This window comes from Spermophilus citellus (genome assembly GCF_964194105.1).
Source record: "Spermophilus citellus genome assembly, chromosome: 11".
Lineage (NCBI taxonomy): Eukaryota > Metazoa > Chordata > Mammalia > Rodentia > Sciuridae > Spermophilus > Spermophilus citellus.
In genome coordinates this window covers 61,883,440-61,906,307 of record NC_138192.1, presented here as the reverse complement: position 1 = coordinate 61,906,307, position 22,868 = coordinate 61,883,440, and the positions used below count along the sequence as shown (strand labels likewise).

General features: G+C 36.0%; 1 protein-coding gene and 1 long non-coding RNA gene across 3 annotated transcripts in view; one reads left to right on the top strand and one right to left on the bottom strand.

Annotated features, from left to right (window-relative positions):
* Positions 1-22,205, top strand: part of CYTIP (cytohesin 1 interacting protein) — a 59,857-nt gene extending 37,652 nt beyond the window's left edge. The window contains exons 2-8 of one of the 2 annotated variants that reach the window (XM_081262455.1): positions 1,511-1,560; positions 1,779-1,833; positions 5,287-5,389; positions 5,597-5,690; positions 8,488-8,557; positions 15,128-15,194; positions 19,139-22,205. In XM_081262455.1, coding sequence (XP_081118581.1) covers positions 1,511-1,560; positions 1,779-1,833; positions 5,287-5,389; positions 5,597-5,690; positions 8,488-8,557; positions 15,128-15,194; positions 19,139-19,605 — 906 coding nt within the window. In that variant the 3' untranslated portion in view covers positions 19,606-22,205. The remainder of the gene's footprint in view (positions 1-1,510; positions 1,561-1,778; positions 1,834-5,286; positions 5,390-5,596; positions 5,691-8,487; positions 8,558-15,127; positions 15,195-19,138) is intronic. The other variant, XM_081262456.1, reaches the window with a different exon arrangement.
* LOC308631339 overlaps positions 1-22,868 on the bottom strand; it is a 58,808-nt gene that overhangs the window by 19,453 nt on the left and 16,487 nt on the right. The window lies entirely within an intron of this gene.

The window sequence follows — 22,868 nt, the reverse complement described above, 5'->3', positions numbered from 1 at the left end:
TCAAGAAATTGTGAGCACAGTCTAAGGGTGAGATTGAGAATGCTCAGAATGTTAAACTCATGGCCCTCCTTCCAAGGAGGAAGTCCACTAACAACTGAATGGTCTCTGTCTTTTCTTCACCGTATATCTCAGTTGCCCAATCAGGTTGTAACAAACCACACATTTCTGTAGGCTTTATGTACTCTTGGGCCTTATAAATCAAAAGTAGATTCTTTTCAGCAAGTCTAAGGATTTTTTTCCCACTCTGAGCCATTCTGTTTTATTCAGTCTTCAGGGAGATATTATTGAGTTAAGGTCCAAAACTGATAAAAGAGGCAAATAAAACTAATTTACATAAAATATGTGGGATGAGTTCACCTCTTCATTACATTAACTTAATTGACTGGCAGCTGGATTACTAACACTGGGGCACTCCAGAAAATTTGTGAGACTGCTAGCATTTGGGACCTGGTAATCTGAATTCCCCAGAGTAACGTAGGCTTCTGGGTAAGTAGTCAGATATGCATTAATTCTTATATGGATTTTTCTACATCTGGTTCTTATCTTCTACTTATTTTATTTTTTATCTGGGCTATTTATCTGGATTGGGACATTTTATGCATTTGCTTACATATGACAACCATATTAAGTTGGCAGTTAAATACCATGTTAGCTAGTAGCATGTGCTTATGTTTAGGGTCCTTGGAACAATACTTGAGAATGGGCTAATTAACCTTTCCTAAACTACAAACAAACAAAACAAAGAAACCATACAAAAATCTGCTTCAGTCCCCTAAGAAACAAAGTGTGATTTCTTTATTGACTCTCCTCTGTTAAAATGGTAGAATATATCCTGAAAGTTTATGTTTATGTGATTCTTTTCTTCAACATGCGGAGAAGTGAAGGTGATACTATTTATACCATTTATAAAACCATTCTGAGTTTCCTTTCCTTTCTTGGCTGGGAATCTCACTACATTCTTCCAAAACTATTGCAAAAATAAATTGTAAATAGAATTGAGATTTTGAGTCCCTCGTTTCACCTGATTCATGTTTTGTATATGAGTTGTTTCTGTAGAGATTATTTTATCCTGCTAAAAACATTAGCATCCTGAACTATTACACTTAACACAGTTATTTCATCAGCATCTCCAAACATCAGAGATTTGGGTTTCATGGCATTTTGTGGGGGCTATTTTCTTTGGATTTGAGTGTGATCATACATTGTTATTGTTCATCTTCAGAGGCTTTAGATGCAGACCAGAGATGAAGTAATATTTCTAAGCTTTGGATTTCTTCCACATTGCATGAACTCTTGTCACAGTGCCTTACTTTAAACGAAAAACTGAAAGTCCAGGTTCCCAACTGTTCTTTGGTATCACTAGCGATTAGAAATGACTGCCTTTATGTAACAACCTCCCAGGAGCTAGGCCAAAGAGAGTGGTGAGGAACAAGCTCCTGTATGATTTAGATCAGTTTATATCTGTATTTTAAAGACCTTGAGATAACTGAATGCTTTTTCTGTTTTTCAGCTTGCTTTGACTCGATCAAGTTCTTTGGGTGAATTTTCCTGTTCTCAAAGGTAAAGAGATTCAGTTGTTTTTAGTTTTTCTACCAAGATACATAAGAACATATCTCTCCAGACTGTTGCTAAGACACATATGCACACACACATAACAGGTTCTACAGTTTACACAAATTCCAGTTATTCTTAATTGTTGTAGTGATTTTTAATAATAAATATGTGTCAGATGTGATACTCTGAACTTCATGCGGTTTATTTTATTTTATTTTTTATAGAAAGCTTGTTACTGTGGAAAAGCAGGACAATGGAACATTTGGATTTGAAATTCAGGTGGGTAGTTTTCAAATTTTCAAGACTCCCCAGGAAGAAAGTGGAGCAAATAGTGTCATGATGTTTGCAAAGTGTAATGAAGTTAGGATTACAGAGCTATGGAGACTGTGAATTTCATTCAGTAGATGGGTTTTTGGTAGTTTTCCAGAGTGTTGAGTGGTGTCAAAGAAGGAAAACACTGAAGCTGAGAAAATATTACTCCTGAGATATGCACAGTTCCTTGTGCTGAGCTGTTTCCATCTCAGGCTCAAGATAGATCAGAAATACTTTATACAGATGTGCATTTTAAATATTTCCATTCTTTACGTGTTTTTACACAATCATGTTCTTATAATAGATACCAGGTTCCAAATCCTCAATATTTGAGAAACACTTGATAGACTGTGTATGTGATATACATGTACTCATGTGTAGTTATTGAAATTTTGATATTGATGATTTCTTAGTGGAAATAATGAGAGATTTGTCTTTTTCTTCTAATGAAGGCACTTTATTACTTGAAACATTTAAGAAATTTGACTCTACTCACAGATTCTTCATGATGGTGGGAATTTTTTTCTTTTTCTTTCTTTCTTTTTTTTTTTTTTTTGGCACTAAGGATTGAACCTTGGGATGCTTAATGACCGAGCCACATCCCCAGCCCTTCACCCCCCCTTTTTTTTTCTTTTGTGGTACTGGGGATTGAACCCAAGGCCTTGTGCATGTAAGGCAAGCATTCTACCTACTGATCTATATTCCCAGCCCCATGATGTAGGGAATTTTTAAACAGTCTTTGTAGGTTTCAGTATAAATGTCTAAAATTTTAATTTCTTATTTGCTGTTTGCTTTTTCATGACCACATTAGGAGAAGTGGTGAGATAGGTCAAATGAAATCTGATCCAGTTAAGCACAATGGTTGTAGTTTAAGCATAACTGTTTCTTTCCATAGCAGTTATACATTTCTTTTAGATGTGTTTTGCAGATTTGAGATCTTAGCTTTTGTGCTGCTTTCAGAAACTTTGGTGTGATATCAGCCCCACAATTAGAAACTCAGTATGTATTTTAAGATCAGGAACAGGAAGTGCTAAGTAAAACACTTTTTTTATGAGTAAAGAAACAAAATGGAATGAATAAGGAGAAAGAGGAGAAAAGTATGCCTTTTACCGTCTGAACTCTTCCACTTTTAAATTTGGTAAAATCTTTAATTTGCCATAATAATTGGTGAAATGCATCAGATTTGAGAAGTAGAGTATTCTTTTATTCCCTGTTCACATGAAACACTACTTATTCTCTGACAGAGACACTGTGTGTTCTGTGACTGGTTCTTTTTAAATGAGAATAATCCTCAGCAATGTGCAGCAGTTGCTACTGAAAACATGATAAATGATTACTTGTGTAGCTGATTTTTCTCATTCTGCTATACTATTTATCACTGCTTCCTTATGTTTCCCTCCCATGCCATAAATACTTACTCTACATGGAACAAGAGTCAAAAGTATCATGAGTAGACAACAGGCCACAGAGCCACTCAATCTTTTAGATAGACATGAGCTGATGGCTTAACCTCTGAGCTACAGCATGTATATGTTATCTTAGTGAGACAGGAAGTCAACAAATAGGGGAAATGCTTTGAGGAACGTTTTGCAGGCCAAATAGAACCTTACATATCCTCATGTGCACCATGTGTAAAAACATATCTGGGTCCTGGCCTGCCAAGAGAGTGACATTTTGGAGAATACCAGATCCATTTTCCTCTGTGGTTTTCCATGGGTGCCCATTTTTACACTGCATATGAGAATAATGCAGTATGATAAGAGCATAGACTTTAGATTCATGTACACTTTGGTTCTTATTCTCTTAATTACTGCCTTATTGGGTCCTTGTGGATTTCCAGTAACACATATAAAGTCTCTAGTAATATGGTTGGTACCAGTGGATGATCAATATGACAAGTTGAAATGAAGGTCACTGGGCATGAGAAAGGGCAACGTGATCTTTATGTCTCCATGAGATGCAGGTGATCATTCTGTCACTGCTGTTGTAATGGGAGACAATAGATCAGTGAGAGAGAATGAGAAAAATATTTAAGTACTAATTTCTGTAACTTTGGAGAGTCTGTTATTTTACTCCTATTTCTAATCCCCAAATTTACACCCATTACGAGTATATTCAGGTGCCAATTGCATAAATCAAATTGCTTCCCCTGTATTGTTTTCACTCTGATCTCTGGGGATGGAGGGTAGAACTTCACTGATAATGAAAATTGTTATAACAGTATCTTCCAAAAGGAGTGTCAGTTTTTTCTTTGGTTTATGTACCACATGGACTAGACCAGCCTCTGTCTCTGAAAGGATCTGAGCTATAGTGATAGCTTTGGTGGGAGAACTGTTAAAGCCATTTCTTATACAGATGAGAAGTATATTACATGATCTTTTAAAAATCCCTTCTACCTTTAAGATATGGGGACTCTGAATGCCTTAGGGATTGAGCAGAAACCCCTTGGAGGTTAACAGATCAAAGTTTCTAGATGTGACTTGCATATGACTGACATGTGGTACCTCAGGGGTTGCCAAATAAGAAAGAATCAACATTCAACATTAATTTCTGCACAATGAAGCAGTAATGTAGTGTGGCTTACTTTTAGTAATCAAGTATTTAAGACTCAACTCAAAATACTGATTTTGATTTTAAAGGGAGCTAGACTCCATAACTTAAATGTTTTAAAAAGAACAATATGTTTGTTTTGAGTAGTTGGGATGCTGCACATAGAACACATTTTCAGTATTTTGGTATAATCTGAAAAACAGAAACAAAAACCCAACATCAACAAACTACTTGAGTGCCACACTGAGGTAAGAGGCAAAGCCTAACTTTTTCTAATTGGGTGACTGATAAACTGGTAAGAATTCGGGGAAGGCATAGTAGAGAGTGCTTAGAAATGAAATTAATGGAGTCAATCATAGCATTTGTGAATAAATGCAGGGAAGATTGTCATTATTTGCAGAATTCTGTTTTAAAATAATCATTGCTGGCACGTCTCCCTTGCTGAATATATACTGTTTCATATTCTTCTATGTTGACTACTTTAGCTTATAAGAACTACATAAGGGTTTTGCTCTTGGCCACCATAGTTTTATCCCATGGAGAAATAAGAAACTTATTTTTTCTTAATAAATATGTAATGATGATAGCACCAGGTGGTTTCTTAGTCTTGAAAACAGGAAATATTGAGCCACTCTGATCCCACTTTCTTTCTCATGCCAGATGTTTTTTATGAATGAAGTTGGTTGCACATTGTCTGGTAGAATTGCAAAATTGCTACCTTTGATTCAACCTGTAGTCAAGAAAGCCTTTCCAAATTGTCCTTTGCATTTACCTATTTACCACTTAACAATAAGTGACACAATTTCATGTTTTCACACATATAGTTTGAGTGTTTTGAGTAGTAACTCTGTATCTCCTTAAATTTTGTAGACCAACAGGCTCCAGAATCAGAACATCTGCTCCTTGGAATTGTACACTATGATCTGCAAAATAGAGGAGGACAGTCCAGCTCACCTTGCTGGTCTGCAAGCTGGTAAGGTAACTTTGCTCCTGTTAAGAGCTATTTGCATAGCTAGAAAAGAAAGCTTTTGGATAGTGAAGGTCAGGTGGTGATTGTTGCTTTAAATTTTCTTGAATGATTCCAAGACTGTGTGGAGCTTGCTTGTTATGTTTCATTTGCATGTCAGGAGGGATTATTTAACTAACCCATATAATGTTCAGTTTTCTTGGCATCTCCCAGGTGATGTCCTTGCAAATATCAATGGTGTGAGCACAGAAGGCTTTACACACAAGCAAGTGGTTGACCTGATCAGATCCTCAGGAAACATGCTAAGGTAACTATCCATTTAGTTCCCCTAAGGTTTCAAAGATGTTACATTCACTCACAATGCTTGCTAAGTGAATGAATAGACTTTTTGTCTAAGGATCACCACAGGGGAGACAGCACACTGCAGCTTCGGGATGGGGTACACATATTTTCATCAGTTCCTTTTGTTTTTCAAGGTTTCCACAGGCTTGAACATATTGTCGACACCTGAAGTCAGTGGGTGTCAATAGCCCCAATGTCTTTGTGAATTTACAAATGCATTTTCAATGTCAAATTCAATTCAACTGGCACACATTCTTTGGACTGAGAAAAACTGGTTCAGTTTCCATGGTTGATATAACCTTGTAGATACAACAAATAAAAGGTCAGAAGATTAAGTTTTTCCCTTTTATGCCACCAGCCACTCATTTTTCTCTTATTTCATTTGGGAGAAAGAATCAAGTTTTATTCAACTCTCCCAACCTTGAAACACAAACACTTCTACCAATATTCCAGAATTATTTTTATAAGATATTGGTTTTTCCAATTAGAGACTTTGACTGATTTCCAGATCAACATTAAGAGTCTCCATGAGTGAAAACTGCCTCAAGGGAAAAACAGCATCATCGTCTTCTATCATAGCATTCCTAGACCCTCTCTCAGTAGTTAGAAATTAACGTTCACCTATTCATTAAAATTATACTATGGATAAATACTACGTAACTAGTGGTAAGTTCCAGAGAGGCAAAGAGGAAGACCCTCTTAGAACTCTATTAATTGTGGAAGGAGATGGATAAGAAAATCCTGAAAAATGATTTTTTTCACATTTTGGTTGTTGATAACTGCTACAAGGAAAGTAAAATAGGGCAAGGGGAAAGAACACCGATGAAGAAGTCTGCTTGTTCAGCTTTAGATGTTTTAAATGGTCTTTTCTAAAGAGGGAAACTTGGGGCCAAGACTAGTGGAGAGAAGATTGGTCATAGGAAGTCTTAGTAAGCGCATTCTAGGTAAAGAGAGTGACCTCTGAGCCCTCAGAATGGGTTGGCATGTGGAAGCGACAGAGGGAAACCCAGTGTAATAGGTAGCTGGTGGGTTAGTGAGAATATACAAAATGAAGACAGAGTTGGCCATGAAGCAGATCGTGGGTCTCAGCAGCTATGCCAAAGAGTTTAGATTTTATTCTCATTGAGGTGGGTTCAATACTATCCCATCCATTCTTCACAGCTACTTAGGTTGGTCTTATTCCTATCTATGCATAAAGTGCCTGAGACTTAGAGAGGACCTTGTTAAGGTTACCCAAATAGTCAGTGGCAGGGCTGGATTTGGTCACCTGCTCTGGATACCAGGATCCATTCTCTTCAGCTACAACTCTCATCATGAGCTGCTGAAAGAATTTGGTGGATACTCTTTGGTACTTCAGGGATATGTTGATGGGTGTGCATGAGTGGTTTTGAGGGATGATTGGTGGGGGTAAATGACTAAATCAGTTCTGTGGGTTCTGTGAGTTCAGGGAAAAGATGGGGGTACTCCAGAGAAACTTGGATCCAGAAGGCAGGAACCACGTAGAGTCAAAGAGAAAATGCTAGCAGAGTCAGAAATGTATGCTTCACATGGGTGAAGGGGGCAGACTGCAGATAATAGAGGGGGATAGTACTTGAGAGTCCACAGATCAGGCAAATGGAAGGCAATCTGCACAAATACTGAAGGAAGGGCCTGCTGAGGTCTGCAGATTTTCCCATGCATATCTATTATGTGAACAAGTCAGACCCACATTAAGAGTCTCAGTGACAGAGGTTCACAGCAATCCCCTGTATGGCTCAGAGAATCGAGACAGTCTTAATTAGAAAGCAGACAGCATTCTGGCTTGTTGTCAGCTCATTATCTCAGGTATGATGCTATTAGAAATAGAGGAAAATTGGTCTCCACATTTTATGCATTTACCATGCCTTCTGAAATTGCTTGCATCTTTATAAATACAGTTACAGCCTAGTTATCAGAAGGAATTTTTGAACCAGTATTTTTTAATTTCTTAGGAGTGATTCATAAATGATTGATAGTTTCGTAGTCAAAATAAAGGTAATCTGAGCACACAAAACAAACCAAATCACTCAGGATAGAATAAGTCTTCTATTATTAGAAAAGCATTTGGCATAGGAAGAAAAGAACACTGTTAAAGTGATAATTCTGGGAATAAAGTTTGTAAACTAAAGGTTTGAGAAGAAAGAGTCATACAAAGGTTATTATTTTATAGTTATTCTGGCTATTTTAGTTCTTGTTTTCAAGTGATAAGGCAATTTACCGGGGTAAGGCCTCCCAGAATCCTAGGAGGAAAGGATTGCCTCCCATGTCAAGAAATAGCACATTGATCCCACTGTTGGGAGAGCCCCAGAGTCTGCTGTTTTAGTCATACTTTTTCTTCATAGTATACTGTCTGGAGTTTGACACATGCTAGATGCCCAATAAATAGTTACCACATGCATGAGCTGATTCAGCCTGTCCCAAAAGAATAGATTCTGGTAGAGAGCAGCCATTGTTATCACTTAGCAATTTCATCAAATGAAATAAAACTTATGAATTCACTAGGATCTTTTCTTCTACACTTTTAAGGGGAGCTCTCCCCCACTACACATTTTATTTCTCCAAATGTAGTGAGAACACTTGGCTTAGATCCCAGGTACTTGAAGGGCCATGGAAGTGTGACATTTATGTTGCATTTTTAGTGTGGTCTGTCCTCCAAGTGCCAAAGTCCATCAAGATGAAACTCATCCAAATGAATCACTCACTCACATTATTTACCCCCAACCTTTTTTTCCTCCTTAAAACAGGATAGAGACTCTTAATGCAACAACCATTCTCAGAAGAACAGAACTTGAAAAAAAGCTGCAGGTTTTAAAGGTAATTTGATTCAATACAGTGGGGTACATTTTTCATCCTTGAATGGGTGAGTGGTAGAATAAAGATCTATTTGAGGAATTGAGATAGCCCTTGAAGATGAAATGTTATGATGAATCTGAACTGCTAAATTATCAAGAGCTACACAATTGCCTTTGCAGGAATATCAAATTCTGTAAATAGGTATAAATCACCTTCTTCCTTCCTCCTTCAGTGTGTCTATGGGGCTCAGAAAGGCAATAGGAAGGCACATCATTTGAAGGACTTTTCACTGATGCACCTGTGATCTCTTTTGATTTACATTTTTTGTTTGGAGAAAAAAAATAAAGAGGGCTTGTGCAATGTCCTCTCTTCTTTCTTCCTTAAGCAGAGACCATCTCTCTTTAATGCTGTTGCTGTCCTTCAGCCTCCTTTTCATTGGAAAACACTATCAACTTCAACTTCGAAGGAGAGAAAATATTTCCAAGAGACAATGCACAACACTGGATATTCAGTGAAAATTTCCTGAGATGGTTCTTTAAGGGTCTTAAAAACTCATTTTTCTAGGCTGAGGAGAGTCTCCCAAGTCATGAAGTCCAGATATGTTCACATGTATGTGAGGCATAGCCTTGCAGGCCTTCCCCTGACCCGCAGTGACCTCTTCCTCCTAGGACTCTTGCATGGCAGTGAGTTGACCTGTCTGAGCAGAGATGGTGAGGCTTATCAAAGTTCATTTATTTGTGATTTGTTTTAAAACAGCTACCCTTTATTTGTTTTCCTCATAAAGTATGCACTTATTAATTATCCATTAATTATCCATCCCAAGAGGATAGATTCATTATATTTATATTTTATCTTGCATCCTCTTCCTGCATGTTCAGTACTTTAACAAGCTGTTATCTTTTTCAACAGCAATGGTTTTGATACTTCTGTCATTTTGCTCATTCCTGTGAGTTTTTGAATCAATTTTAAAAATTCCTTTTTAAAAAAAAACTTTTTTGAGATTTAGATATCAGTTCGATTACATCTATCAAATAAATGAGATGGATTAAAATCTTTATGGCTTTTTTTTCCACTTTGAACAGAATTTTTCAGTCATTTTATTCAGGGCTTTTGAGCACTTCAAAATATTTTGTAATTTTTTTCATACATTTTCACATACATTTTATTATGTTTACTCTTAGATATGCTCTAAGATTTCTTGCTGCAACAAAATAATCTTTTTGCAATTATTGCTACTAGGTTTTTTTTGTATAATTTTAAATCCAGTAGTCATACAACTTACTTTATTTGGATAATAACTTTATAAATTCCTTAAATTTTTATACATAAATATCTGCAACTAATGAAAGTTTTGCCCCTTTAGTTCAATAAAATTATTATTAGTAATATTTATTATTGTTATTGTTGGTGGTGCTGGGACTGCACCTAGGGCTTTACACATGCTAGGCAAGCATCTACCACTGAGCCACAAACTAAGCACCAGTTCAATTATTCAACTAATTTATTTTTCTTATCTTATAGCATTGTCTAGGATCTTCAGTAAGTTATAAATAGTAGTAGCTTTTTTCTTGAATTCAAAGGAAATGCTTCTAATATTTTGTCATTAAATTTTTATCAGTCATAAGAAGTGTTTCATATTATATTTAGATTTTTTAAACTGTCAAAGTTAATTTGTTTTTGCAAAAGAGAGATAAATGTTTGAATTATGGGTAATGTATACATATGCAAAATCAATTTTTCTATGTTATTATTGTATTTAAATATTTTGTTAAATGATATAATTTCTAAAAAAATATGTGTAGATTATTTGGGGTTTTCTATAAAGATAATATCTGTCAAAATGACATTCAATTACTTTTGTTACTTAATGACACTTGCTAGGACCTACCACATAGGATAAATAGAAATAATAATAATAGGTAAGCTTGTTTTGTTCTTGATTTTTAAAAGAATTGTTTCAATATTCTCCTACTAGGAATGAGCTCTTTCTATGAAAATACTTTCCAGATTAAATAGGTTCCTACCTCACATTTTCTGGTAGTTTTTATAATGCTTATGTATTAATTTTCAGAACATACCTTTTCTGCATCTGTAAAGATGGTCTTCTCATTTATTCATTTAAAAATATCAGTCAGTATTATGAATAACAAAAAAATCAGAAACAAAAGTATGGTGAATGACATTTAGAGATTTTTTGATGTAAAACCACACTTTTATTTCTATTATAGGCCTAATTTGATTTATCCTTGAAATTTATAATTATTTTTTCTGTACTTATAGGTTTGATTTGCCATATTTTTTGAAATGGCTTTATTTTACAGGTAGTCTGACCTATATTTTCATTTTCTCAGACATCTTTTAAAGTTTTAGTATCAAATTTACTGGATTTTTTAACATGAGCCGGGACTGCCTTCCTTTTTTCTTTCTTTCTTTCTTTCTTTCTTTCTTTCTTTCTTTCTTTCTTTCTTTCTTTTCTTTTCTTTTCTTTTCTTTTCTTTTTTTTGTTCTCTGGAAGAACTCTTGTAATGCCATCTGAATCATCTGTACTTGAGATTCAGTTGTGGTGAGAATACTTTTTAACTGATGTTTCAATTCTTCTTATTTGCAAGACAACTCAGTTTTTCTTTTTCTTTTCTTTTTTGAACTGTTTTGGTGGTTTACATTTTTATTGATAAAGTTTTAAAAAATTTTAAATATATTGCATGAAGTTGATACACACACACACACAAACACATACAAACACTTTTTTTTTTTTTTTTTTTTTTTTTTAGTGCTGGAGAATGAACCAGGGTCTTGTGCATGTGAGACTAGCACTCTCCCAACTAAGCTATGTCCCCAGCCCCAATAAATACTTCTTGATCTCTGTCACAAATGTGATTATGTCCTCATTTTCTACCTTTTATGCACTCCCACATCTATGTCCCCTATCACCATCATTGGTAATTTCTCTAGGGGTCTATTTTTTTAAAAATCTTAAAATACCAATATTTGTATTGGAGACAATCTATTATCTTTTTTCTGTCTACTTTCATGATTTCAAAAATATTTATTGAGATACAGTTTATCTGCATGTATTAGGTTTCCAAATTTATACTGCTTAGGGCTCTCAGTTTTGGTCTAAAGACATGTGACTATATTCAGATTTGGAATACAGTCACATGGATCTTTCTGACTATTACTTCTTTACCACTTCCTACATTATCATCTTGAATTCCTGTTAACCATATCTTAGAGTCTCTTGATTTAGCTTTCTTAGTAATATCTTCAGTAACATTCTTATTATCTCCATTCTAATAGAATGTATTCCTTCTATTCAATTTTAAAATTTATTTATATTTTATTATCAAGTAGTTTTTCATGTGTACCTGTTCTTGTTTCCTTTCTTTGTTTCAAACTTTCTTTTTCTTAAGAATATTGATCTCATTTATCTCTCTCAGGGGATTATAAGCATTCTTATTTTAATGACTTCTTTGGATACTTTTTTTGAAAATATATATATTTTTTAGTTGTTGAAGGACCTTTATTTTACTTATTTGTTTATATGTCATGCTGAGAATTGAACCCAGTGCCTCACACATGCTAGGCAAGAACTCTACCACTGCCACATCCCTATCCCTTCTTTGGATACTTTGCTCTTTTTATTTTGCTTGTAGATAATCCATGTATTGATCATTAATTTTATGATTTTGCTTTCATTAAACATCTGTGGGAATTTTGGAGTTTAAACCTCCTGGTTTCCTTGAGTCGTAGCATCTCCTTCAGCTAAATGTTATAGGTGGACAGTTGCCTCCACACAGCACTTTGAGACTCCCAATCCAGAGCCAGTCTGGTAGCTTGGATGCCTAGCCTGGAGAGTCAGTGTGGGATTCAGCTCAGGTCATGAGAATATGCTTATGTACTCCTTTCTCTCTAGGTAGATAGCTGTAGCTTTTCTCAACCTCCTTTTCTTTGCATGAAAGCTTTAGCCATGTTTCATTTCTTAAGCAGGGAGCTTGACTCAGTCCTGTGCTTCAGACAGGTGCATTTAAACCATATACTGCCAGAGGATATGAATTTATAGTTGCCTCTTCCAGCTTCTCTAGGCCCAATAGATATTAAGGTTCATTTCTACTTATGTCTGACATTTTTGTTCTACTTCTAATTTTGAAATTGTGAGATTTTTTTCGTTCATCTCTTGAGTCAGAAATGTCTGGGTATGAGCTAGAGCCAAGGTCAGGCTGTCTTCCCTTCTGCATGATGACATTTCTTTGTGCATCCCCTACTGGTGAGCATTCTATTCCCCGAAGACTCTTTGTGGGGCCAAAAGCTCTTCTTTAGAAACAGTGGTCCCTTCTGAGTCACATTTCCAGGGATTCCCTTTCTCTTAACCTATGATTCAGATGTAGAATACAAAAACAGCACATCTGATGGACTAGCTGAGATATCTAGTTTTAAATCTAACTCTGCCATTTTCTATTTTTGTAGCCCTTAAAAAATATTTTGCTGTACCATAACTTTATTTTCTAGTCCATGACATTTTGGGGGGGAATTATAAAAATTAAATAGAATATTATCTCTGAAAGTACAGTAAATGTACTAAAGCCAGGGAGAAGTTTGGTTTTATATCTCATGTAGATTGAAAACACTTGAAAAATATTTGGAACCAATCTAATGTGTGATAGTTGCAGGTCCTCTCATGAAGCCAGTTTCTGTGTGCTCTTTCATGCAGTATTCAAACATTATGCCAGTTTCTCTGTATCAAGCCCTAAACTGGGCTCAGTCAAGCAATGTGGCCCAGGATGGCTAGAACTCATGTAGTTCTCATGGGATGATGACAGTTCATATTTATTCAAATATACAATGTGCTATCAATAACACAGGAAGAAATAAACTCTGAGGAAAATAAGGAAACTTAGTTATAGACTAAAAACTCTTAGTCACTTTGACACATCTGCTCTTTACACTGGTATTTTCATGGTGTTAAGTGATGACATACTTAGATGACTGGGCCAGATCAACAAATTAGCTATTTTAAAACCTTTATGTTTGCAAAAATTATATGCTTGGCAAGCCCTGGCTTTGTATTTTTGGATAGTAAGTTCAGGAATATTACTTCATTTTCTTTCTATATTTAGTTTTGACTGTCAACCTACTATTATGCTTCTCTACTGGACTCTGTTTCCTTGTAGGAGATAAATCTCTTTAAGAAAGAAGAAAGGAGTAGGTGTATATTCCAGTTCTCTCTAGTTCTATACTTCTGGATCCCTGATTCTCACCCTCAGGTATCTACAAGCTTAGGAAGTCAAGGACTGTGACTAAGGCAGCCCAGCAGTTTTGTACCCATTAAAGATGTTATCATTCTGAAGGAATAAGAAATTAACCGAGCCAAGCATTTTATTACTTTGATTTATTGTTTGCATATTATATTGGCAACCATAAGGATTACTTTTTAACTGTTACCATTATTGAGGCTGGGAAGATTCCGCCCAGTTACTGTTCAGTCCTTGAAGAGTGAGTGATGACCTATGTTCCCCTTATGCATTTAATGATCTTTTTTGCAATTTTATTATTTTCTTTCCCTTAAACTTTTCCCTCTCCAATGTATTTTTTTTTACTTTCTTTTTAACCTTCATCTAATCCTCCAGCTTGCTTTGAACAAAGGACTGCTTATTTCCAACTAGGCTGTCTTTCTTTTAGGATGAGTGTCCCTGGCATATCTGAGCTGTGTCCACTTGCTGGGCTGGCTATGGAAACCTGAAGAAGCAAAGGGAGGGGTAGAGTAGAGGACAAGGGATGGGAGGGAGAGTGAGTCTGTGACAACTGTCTTGTCAGATGCCTTCTGCCAGATCGGTTTTGGATTTCCATGGCCTCAGCTTTCCCTGTGCTAGAGGCCAGAACTTGCATGCTGTTTTGAGAGCATACACTTCCTGCCCAATGTGGGTTCTGGTTCTCACATGCTGCAGCAGCCGAGGAAGGAACCAGCTAAAGAGTCAGGGTGCTGAGCAGTAATCTAAGATTAGCCTTCCAAGAGACATTTGAAAACAGGTCTGTTCTCATTTGTGGTATAGAAAATAAAGAGATGTACAGCAAAAAAAAAAAAAATAAAATAAAAATGCAGTTTTTGTACCGTAGGCTTCTAAGAGATTGATGATTATTATTAAGCATTTACTAAGTTTTAGTCATTGCTCTAATTATTTGACATCTGTCAGCTTATTTAACCCTCATGAGACTCTTGAAGTTCAGGTTCTATTATTGCCCTCATATGCATTTGGAGAAATTTGAGAGTGCACGTCTTTGTCTAAATAGGTAATAAGTTCTTATAAACCCAAACACTCTGGGTCTGTAATATTTTTTAAAATAAAAAATATAAATTTAATTGTTCCTCATTTTTTTAAAGAAGAGTTGGTGCTACTAGTTTATTCCTTGAGAAATTAGTATCTTCAATATTTTTCTTTAATACAAAATACACCAAAATCTTTTAATGAATGGGAGAGGCTTGTAACATTTGAAAGAAAATAAAATTTTAATGACAAATCTCAATACATAGAATTAAATTGCTTTCTTTACTGGGATTTTCCTAATAATAAGCACTTTTTTTTTTCTTTCTTACAGCAAACCTTGAAGAAAAAATGGGTGGAGTACAGGTCTCTGCAGTTACAGGAACAGCACCTGCTTCATGGTAAAGGCAATTTCCTGTTCAGAAACCACATGAACATCTCATCCTTTCAGTATTTCTGCCTCTAAGTTGATTATTGTTATTATAAGAAAAATTTGAAAAAAAGAAAAAAAAAGAAAAATTTGTCCAGTACCAATCAACAGTAGTAGTCTTTCATTAGCATGAACTTTGGAGTAACTGAGGAGGGAAGTCAAGTCACAGCCTTTCTCTATATACATACAACATGCACATTCATGCACACACTTTCAAGACGTGTCTGGATACTTGAGAGGAGCAGTAGGAAAAATTGCCTGACTTGCTTGCTGTTTAAGCAAATGAATGAAATTCCTGAGAGTGATTATGGTGTGAGGGCTGTGTAGCTCTCAGAAGCTGTTGAAGCTGGCATGGTTACACATTTTTCAGGTAGAGTTCCTACTATTTGTTCAAATTGTAAAAGCTACATTTATGCAGCGAAATCTTATCTCATTGGTCCCTAACCAAAACAGACGTGTAAGATTATTGCAACAGGGAATGTATAGCTCTTGCCATTCTGTGCATTCTGGAGGAAAGCATTGAGCTTAATGTTTGTCAGTGGCTACTTGTTTTGTGACTGATGTGACCTGAGGAATGAACTTTTATGTACAAACACTTCACTGCAACCACTAGCTGTGTGGGTGTGAAATAGACTTTACTTCTTGCTGCTTCTTTGGATAACACTTAACTCAATTTTCTATATATAACCTTGGGTATCTGTTGAAAGTGATAATCACTTTGCAGAAGAAGATACAATTTTAAAACTTTTGAATTGATACATAAAAACATAAGAATTGTACATATTATGGAGTACCATGTGATGTTTTGATACATGTATATATTGTAAAATATTTAACTTACCCACCTTCTCAAGATTTTATCATTTCTTTGTCATGGAAGCATTCAAAATACTTTCTTCTAACATTCAAAATACTTTCTTCTAACTTTTGAGATATAATGTACATGGTTGTCAACTATACTCACCCTATTGTGAAACAGTGGACCAGAACCTCTTACTCTTACCTAACTGTAATTCGGTATCCACTGATCTACCTTTTCTGGTCCTTAACTCTCCTTACTCTCCCTAACTTCTGGTAACCACTAATCTACTCTGAACCTTTTAATATTCCCATATGAGTGAAATCATGCAGCACTTGTCTTTCTGTGCCTGGCTTATTTTTTTTAACATGTGACTTCTAGTTCTATCCATGTTGTCACAAATGACAGGATTTCATTGGTCATCATGGCTGAGTGTATTCCATTGTGTATGTGTATGGTGTTTTCTTTCTTCATTCATCATTTGATGGACACTTAAGTTGTTTCCATTACTTAGCTATTATGAATAGTGCTGCAATAAACACAGATATCTCTTTAGCATACTGATTTCATTCCCTTTGGAAGTATAGAAATAGTAGTGAGATCGCTGGGGCATATGATAGTCATATACTTTTTAAAATTTTTTGAGGAATCTCTATAATGTTTTCCATATGATGCTTATGCTAATTTACATTCCTTTCATTGGTTTACAGTGCTTCTCTTCTCTCTACATCCTCACCAGCATTTGTTATCTTTTATCTATTTAATAGTGACTATTGTTATTGAAGTAAGGTGATATCTCATTGTGGTTTTGATTTGCAATTTCCCTGATGATTAATGATATAGAACATTTTTGTCCACATATTTGTTAACCATTTGTATGTCTTCATTGGAGAAATGTCTACCTAGGTCTATTGTCCATTTTTTAATCAGGTTATTTATTTCTTTGTTCTTTAGTTTTTGGAGTTCTTTATTTGATCTAAACAGATTCAACTCTAATTAGGTTTTTATTTATAGCTTAGTGATGTCGGTTGAAACTTAGATGTTTTTGAAACATGTACCAGTTACTTCTCTTTTTTATGTTATTCAGTTAATATTTTTAAAAATTTACAAGACATTTCTGAGGGTCTCAAATTTGTTAGATTGAGATATAAAAACATCTTTGCAGGCACTTCCTGGCTTTCATAGACATGAGAGTATCTGAGGAGCCTTCACCTCAATGTCTGGTGTATCCCAAATAGTCTGGCAAATGTTGCAGTCCTTGGGCTCTACAGAAATGGCTCTCACATGAATGAAATCCTCAATTCAGGATCCTCAGAAGGTCATTGTCCCACAGCTTTTGGGAAATTGAGGGAGTTTATTAGTCTACCTTTTCTAAAACTAAACACTCAAGGGATGAGATTCTACAAGGCAATTGATTATAGAACCAAAGAAAATATATCAACTCACTTTAAAATGAAAGAGTGCAGGTTATATGAAGAGGAAAGTAAAGCATGACTAGTTACTACACAGCTAGCTATGTTCAACCCTGCAGATCAAATGGAAAAAGAGTATTATTTTTATGTCGTCAATGGAGGACAAAGGAGAGCTGAAGTGGGAATAATCAGCACAAAACAAAAGAGTGTTGTGAGTGTGTGATGTTCTAGAACCTCTCTTGAGGCAGATTCACATTCTCATTATGCTTTTCTAAGACCAGCATTAAAAATACTCTCCTTTCTTTTAGCAGCAACTAACTTAAACAGTTCCGCAGCAGGCAGGTGTAGACAGGAAGTTGAGGTGTGATGAACTTTTCAGTTTGGAGAATCCAGATATAGGTTATAAAGGACTGAGGGAAAAAATTTAGTCAAGCAGATAAAATTCAGTTTCTTCAAATAAATTGGATGGCAGGGATGCTTTGTAGGTACAGTACCATTCTAGAGCATTTAAATATTCCAAGACAAAATGTGGAATATTGAGGCTGTAAGATATATTTGACTTCATAAATCCTTCTGTTATAAACACAGTTGAATTCTCTGATTTATAACTGTGTTTCCCATATACTTCAAATGGATTTATAATAATCTTACAATTACTTAAAAAATTACTAAGAAACAGAGGAATTGAATTAGAAGATCCATAAGACAGAATTTTCTCAAGTGTTATTTTTTTTAACCTCATTTCTGTGAAAATTTTAATGAAATGTTCCAGGATCACTTAAGTGTAGGAAGTGGTCATTTGGTGACTTAAAAGTCATAATGACATACTCTCAGCTGGGTCAAACAGTTCTCATATGAAGAATGCTAGTTTACTGTCAATATTACTTGAGATAATCAACTTATGAAGAGAATATGTTTATTTTGGCTCATACTTTTGGAGGTTTCAGTTCATGGTGGATGGGTCCCATTGCTTTGGACCTATGGTGGCACATTATAGGGGGGGTGCATGTAGAAGGACAAAAACCATCTCCTCATGGCCAGGAAGTGAACAGGAGAAAAAGTAAGAATCCAAGACCCCATAATCAAATTTGAAGACTCCCTTCCCCCATATGACATAAAACCTCACAGCAGCTCCTTGCTAGGGATCAAGCCTTAACCACTTTGATCTTTGGAGGACATTCCAGATACAAAATATAGCATGAAGCATTTTATTTAAAGTTATTCTGACATTATAATTTTCTGACCATGAAAACTTTCCCTTGGAAGCTAGTCCACGAAACCTTCCTACATGGTCTATCAAATGACCTCAAGAAATGCCTTATTTATGTATGCTTATTCATCTATGACAAAGCACAGAGGAAATATTCTTATGGATTTTTTTTTTTTATTTTTTTGTACCAGGGACTGAACCCAGGGGCACTTAGCCACTGAGCCACATCCCTGCCCTTTTTTTTTTTTTTTTTTTTTTTGTATTTTATTTAGAAACAGGGTCTCACTGAGTTGCTTAGGGTCTTGCCAAGTTGCTGAGGTTGGTTTTGAACTATTGATCCTCCTGCCTCAACCTCCTGAGCCACTGGGAGTACTCACGTGCACCAAAGTGCCCGGCTATTCTTATGCTCTTTATAAGAAAGAAAAAAATTGGAGACTTTGTAGTGACTGATGATCAAATCCATTCCACAGCCGACTTTGTTCTTTATGTTCCAGGTGACGCAGGTAGCTGCCCAAGTTTAGAAAACATGGACATGGATGACTTGTCTTTGTTTGGAATCCTGCCTGGGCCAGCCTCAGACCTCCTGGACCGGAATCGCTTATCCAGCGAGAGCAGCTGTAAGAGCTGGCTGAGCTCCATGACAGTGGACAGTGAGGACGGCTACCAGACAAGTGTGTCCGAGGACTCAAACCGGGGTGCCTTCAGCCGGCAGACAAGCACTGATGATGAGTGCTTCGTCTCCAGGGATGGGGAGGATTTTCTGAGGAGGGCTTCTTCAAGGCGGAATCGGAGCATCAGTGCCACTAGCAATGGGTCTCTGTCTCCCTTGTGGGAAGGCAATTACTCAAGCATGTTTGGGACTCTGCCCAGGAAAAGCAGAAGGGGAAGTGTCCGCAAACAACTCTTGAAATTCATTCCTGGCCTTCACCGAGCTGTGGAAGAGGAAGAGAGTCGCTTTTGATGGGTCATTCTGCCCTTTTGGATTGGCTCATTTCACAGTAGTCACTAGACTCCACCAGATCGGCTCCACCCAGCTCGGTGGGAAAGTGCAGATGGATTGCAAAACTGACATCCCATTTCACAGCAATGGTGACCTTTATTTAAAATTTTATGACGTTATTTTTATTTCTGAATCATTTTTCAACCAGAGCAGTTCAAGTTCAAAACAGGCCTTAGGGAAATTAAGTAATAAGTTAGGTAGTAAAACAAATTAATGCAAGTGCCTGATTCTGATGCTGCCTGTTCACAGGAGTAATGCAATGAGTAATGTTTACTTTCCAGATTATGCATATGAAAAATTGAGAATTTTTGGAGTCAAGTGTGAATAGGGAGTGACAGAATATAATGATTTGGTTACAAAACCTTGTTTGCTTAAGCTCAGTAGCCTCTGGACAGCCCCAGGATAAGGCAGGTTTGAATGGTTCTGTTCAGATATTTAAAGGGTTATAAGCAAAGATTTACATCCATACTCATAATAAAGCATAAAGTGTAAGGTTTAATATAAGAGGTTGCGCTTCATGTGAAAGATAAGGTATGAGATGGGTACCAAGCAAGACCATAAAAAAGATCCTTGTTATAGGATGTCTAAACAAAAGGAGTGGGGATCTCATTCTCTTTGTCCAATTCAATTTTCATTCTGCCTGAGCGTTAACAACAGTCTGGAATTCTCAGCATCCTATCGCTTGGTGACTATTTTTTTTAAGTGTCCAAAATCCAAAAAGTTAAGAGTTCAGAAAAGAATTTCCCTCCTGTAGATTTTTTTTCCACATATTTCTATTCTACGTATTCCAAATGATGATCATCTCAGCATTCTTTATTCATTTGTATCAATTACATTTTTTCAATCATGCTATATTTTATTCAATATTCATTAAAATCCATGACTTCTTTGTTCTGGTGATACAATTGTTCTTAAGTAAAAAAATCTGGATTTAAAAAAATCTTTAAAATCAGTCCTCACTGATTTTAAGCTGTGTGTGTGTGTAAACTTGGGGTTAAGAATTAGTCATTTTTAGAAAAAAAAAAAGTAGGGTGGGGTAAGGAAGCTTGTATGATAGGAAGTAAATAATAAGATATAAAAAGGTTTTTAGGTGGGGCATGCTTTTTGTTCTTTGAGATTACAAACACCCAGTGGAATCTGCATGAAAGTCATTCAGATGAAAGGCAGGGTATAGCACCTTTCTCAGGCACAATAGCAATCCTGCCTACCATTTGCTGAATGTCTGATAGACTAAATAAAGGCACTTCGGTATGATTCTGGAGCAGTGGATGTAGGGCACAGAGTTAAGGTGGCAGAAATTCAGAGACATCTCAAGGTCACAGGGTTAGGCAGTGGCAGGGCTGAAATTGGAAGCCAGTTTTTCCTGCTTCTAGCCTATCCTCTGAGTCTCTCTAGATATAATTTACTTTGTTGCTGGTTCTGTGTAGTTATCCTGAGAGTATTTTTTATTCCCCTGAGAGAAAAGATTAAAATGCAAATTGTAGATACTGCATAGAAAAGCATATAGTCTTGGTATGGAGGAAAGCAAATGTTTAGGGTGATTCTCCTGGCTTTCATAAGCAAGTTTTCATATATAAACACCTTAATACCTATGTAGTTGGCAAAGCATTGATTTTCAGTAAGAACTTGAAAACCGTGTATAATTTAAATGGTATTGTTTATCTCTTGTTCTCTAGAATTATCATGTTAAAGATTAGCTTACATAAAGGCAGCATCTCCCATTAACCCTATTTCACAAAGCCCAGGAGAGAGAAAGACATTCATTTTGGGAGAGATGGTTTCAAATTCTATGATGTGAAAAAAATGCTTAGGGAACTACCACAGGTCATCTGGGAAAGCAGAGTCTATAGGTCATTTGCTTTTTTGCGGCATTAATACAGAAGTGTAATACTTCTTTATGACGGTAAATGTCATATGCAAAATGGGGGTAGGGAAGGGACAGAGCAAGTATCACTTCAGTCTGTAATAAAAAAAGTCAAGAGTTTGATCTATGTTCTGGGAAAAAAAGCAAAGCTGGTTAACCAAGGTACAGGAAGGGAGGGGATGTCATATTTGGTGTGTTCACAAGCTGTTTAGTGGAAATGTGGGTCAATTTTTCACAGCATAGCTTTTTAGCCTGAGTCTGGCGTTTTTGTAGAATGATATTTGATAAACTAAATTTGTGTCAAGTATTTTGGGAATTACTTTATCATATGGCTGAATGACCATAACTGTGTCAAACAGGTAGAAAGTATGCTTTTTGAAATGAACTTTTAATCCTCACTTTCTACTATGCAATACTTTTATATCTTAGGTGCCTGATATAAATAGTGTTAAAAATCCGAGTTTGAACTGAAGACATCAAACTTGGACAGTTTGTGTGTACAGCTTATCATAAAGTATAAGTATTCATGAATGTATACAAACGGAGTAAATAGTGCATTACTACATTAAGCCTGCAGATCATAAAAGTATTGTTAGTTTATATTTGTTTCCTTACATAACTGTGGACTATGAAATCAAAATCCAGTGCCTTTCTGAAATAAAGAAGGCTTTTCAGAAAAGGAGATTTTTTTCTTCTTCCTTTCTCTTTTTCTGTCTCTTTAGTTTTCTAATCAAATGAGATGAATGTTTTGAAAGCAGACTTTAGTTTTTTAAACCTGGTTGCCTCTTGACACTTCTATGAAGCCTTTAAAAGACATTACCCACGTACTGAAACTTGGTGCTTATATTTACTGTCTATTGCTATTCAACAAATTACTGTGAACATAGAGGCTTAGCTTGTATTTATGACCGGTAAGTTTCTGTGGATCAGGAGATGAGCTCTCACTCTCAACTGGGGAAAGCCACACGTTTAAGCTCCCTCAGGTTGTTATCCAAATAACTTCCTATGGCTGAAAGATTCATGCCTACTTTTTTTGAAGCCGGCAAAAGAGAGAGAGGCTTCCAGCAAGACAAGAGTCTTCAAACAATGTAATCACAAGGGTGAAATCCATATTCTTTGCCATTTAATGTAACATAATCACTGAAGTGACTTCTCCTCACATTGCCATATAGTGTAATACAATCATTTGAGTGGCATCCGGTCACCTTTGCTATATAGCAAAACATAATCAAGGAGTCACATCCTATCAAATGGGCCATAGCCTATTTGCTAGAAGCAAGTCCCAGGCCCTACCCTGAAGAAGCAGGATTTAAAAAAAAAGTATGAATATCAGGAGGCAGAGTTAGGGCACCACCTTAAC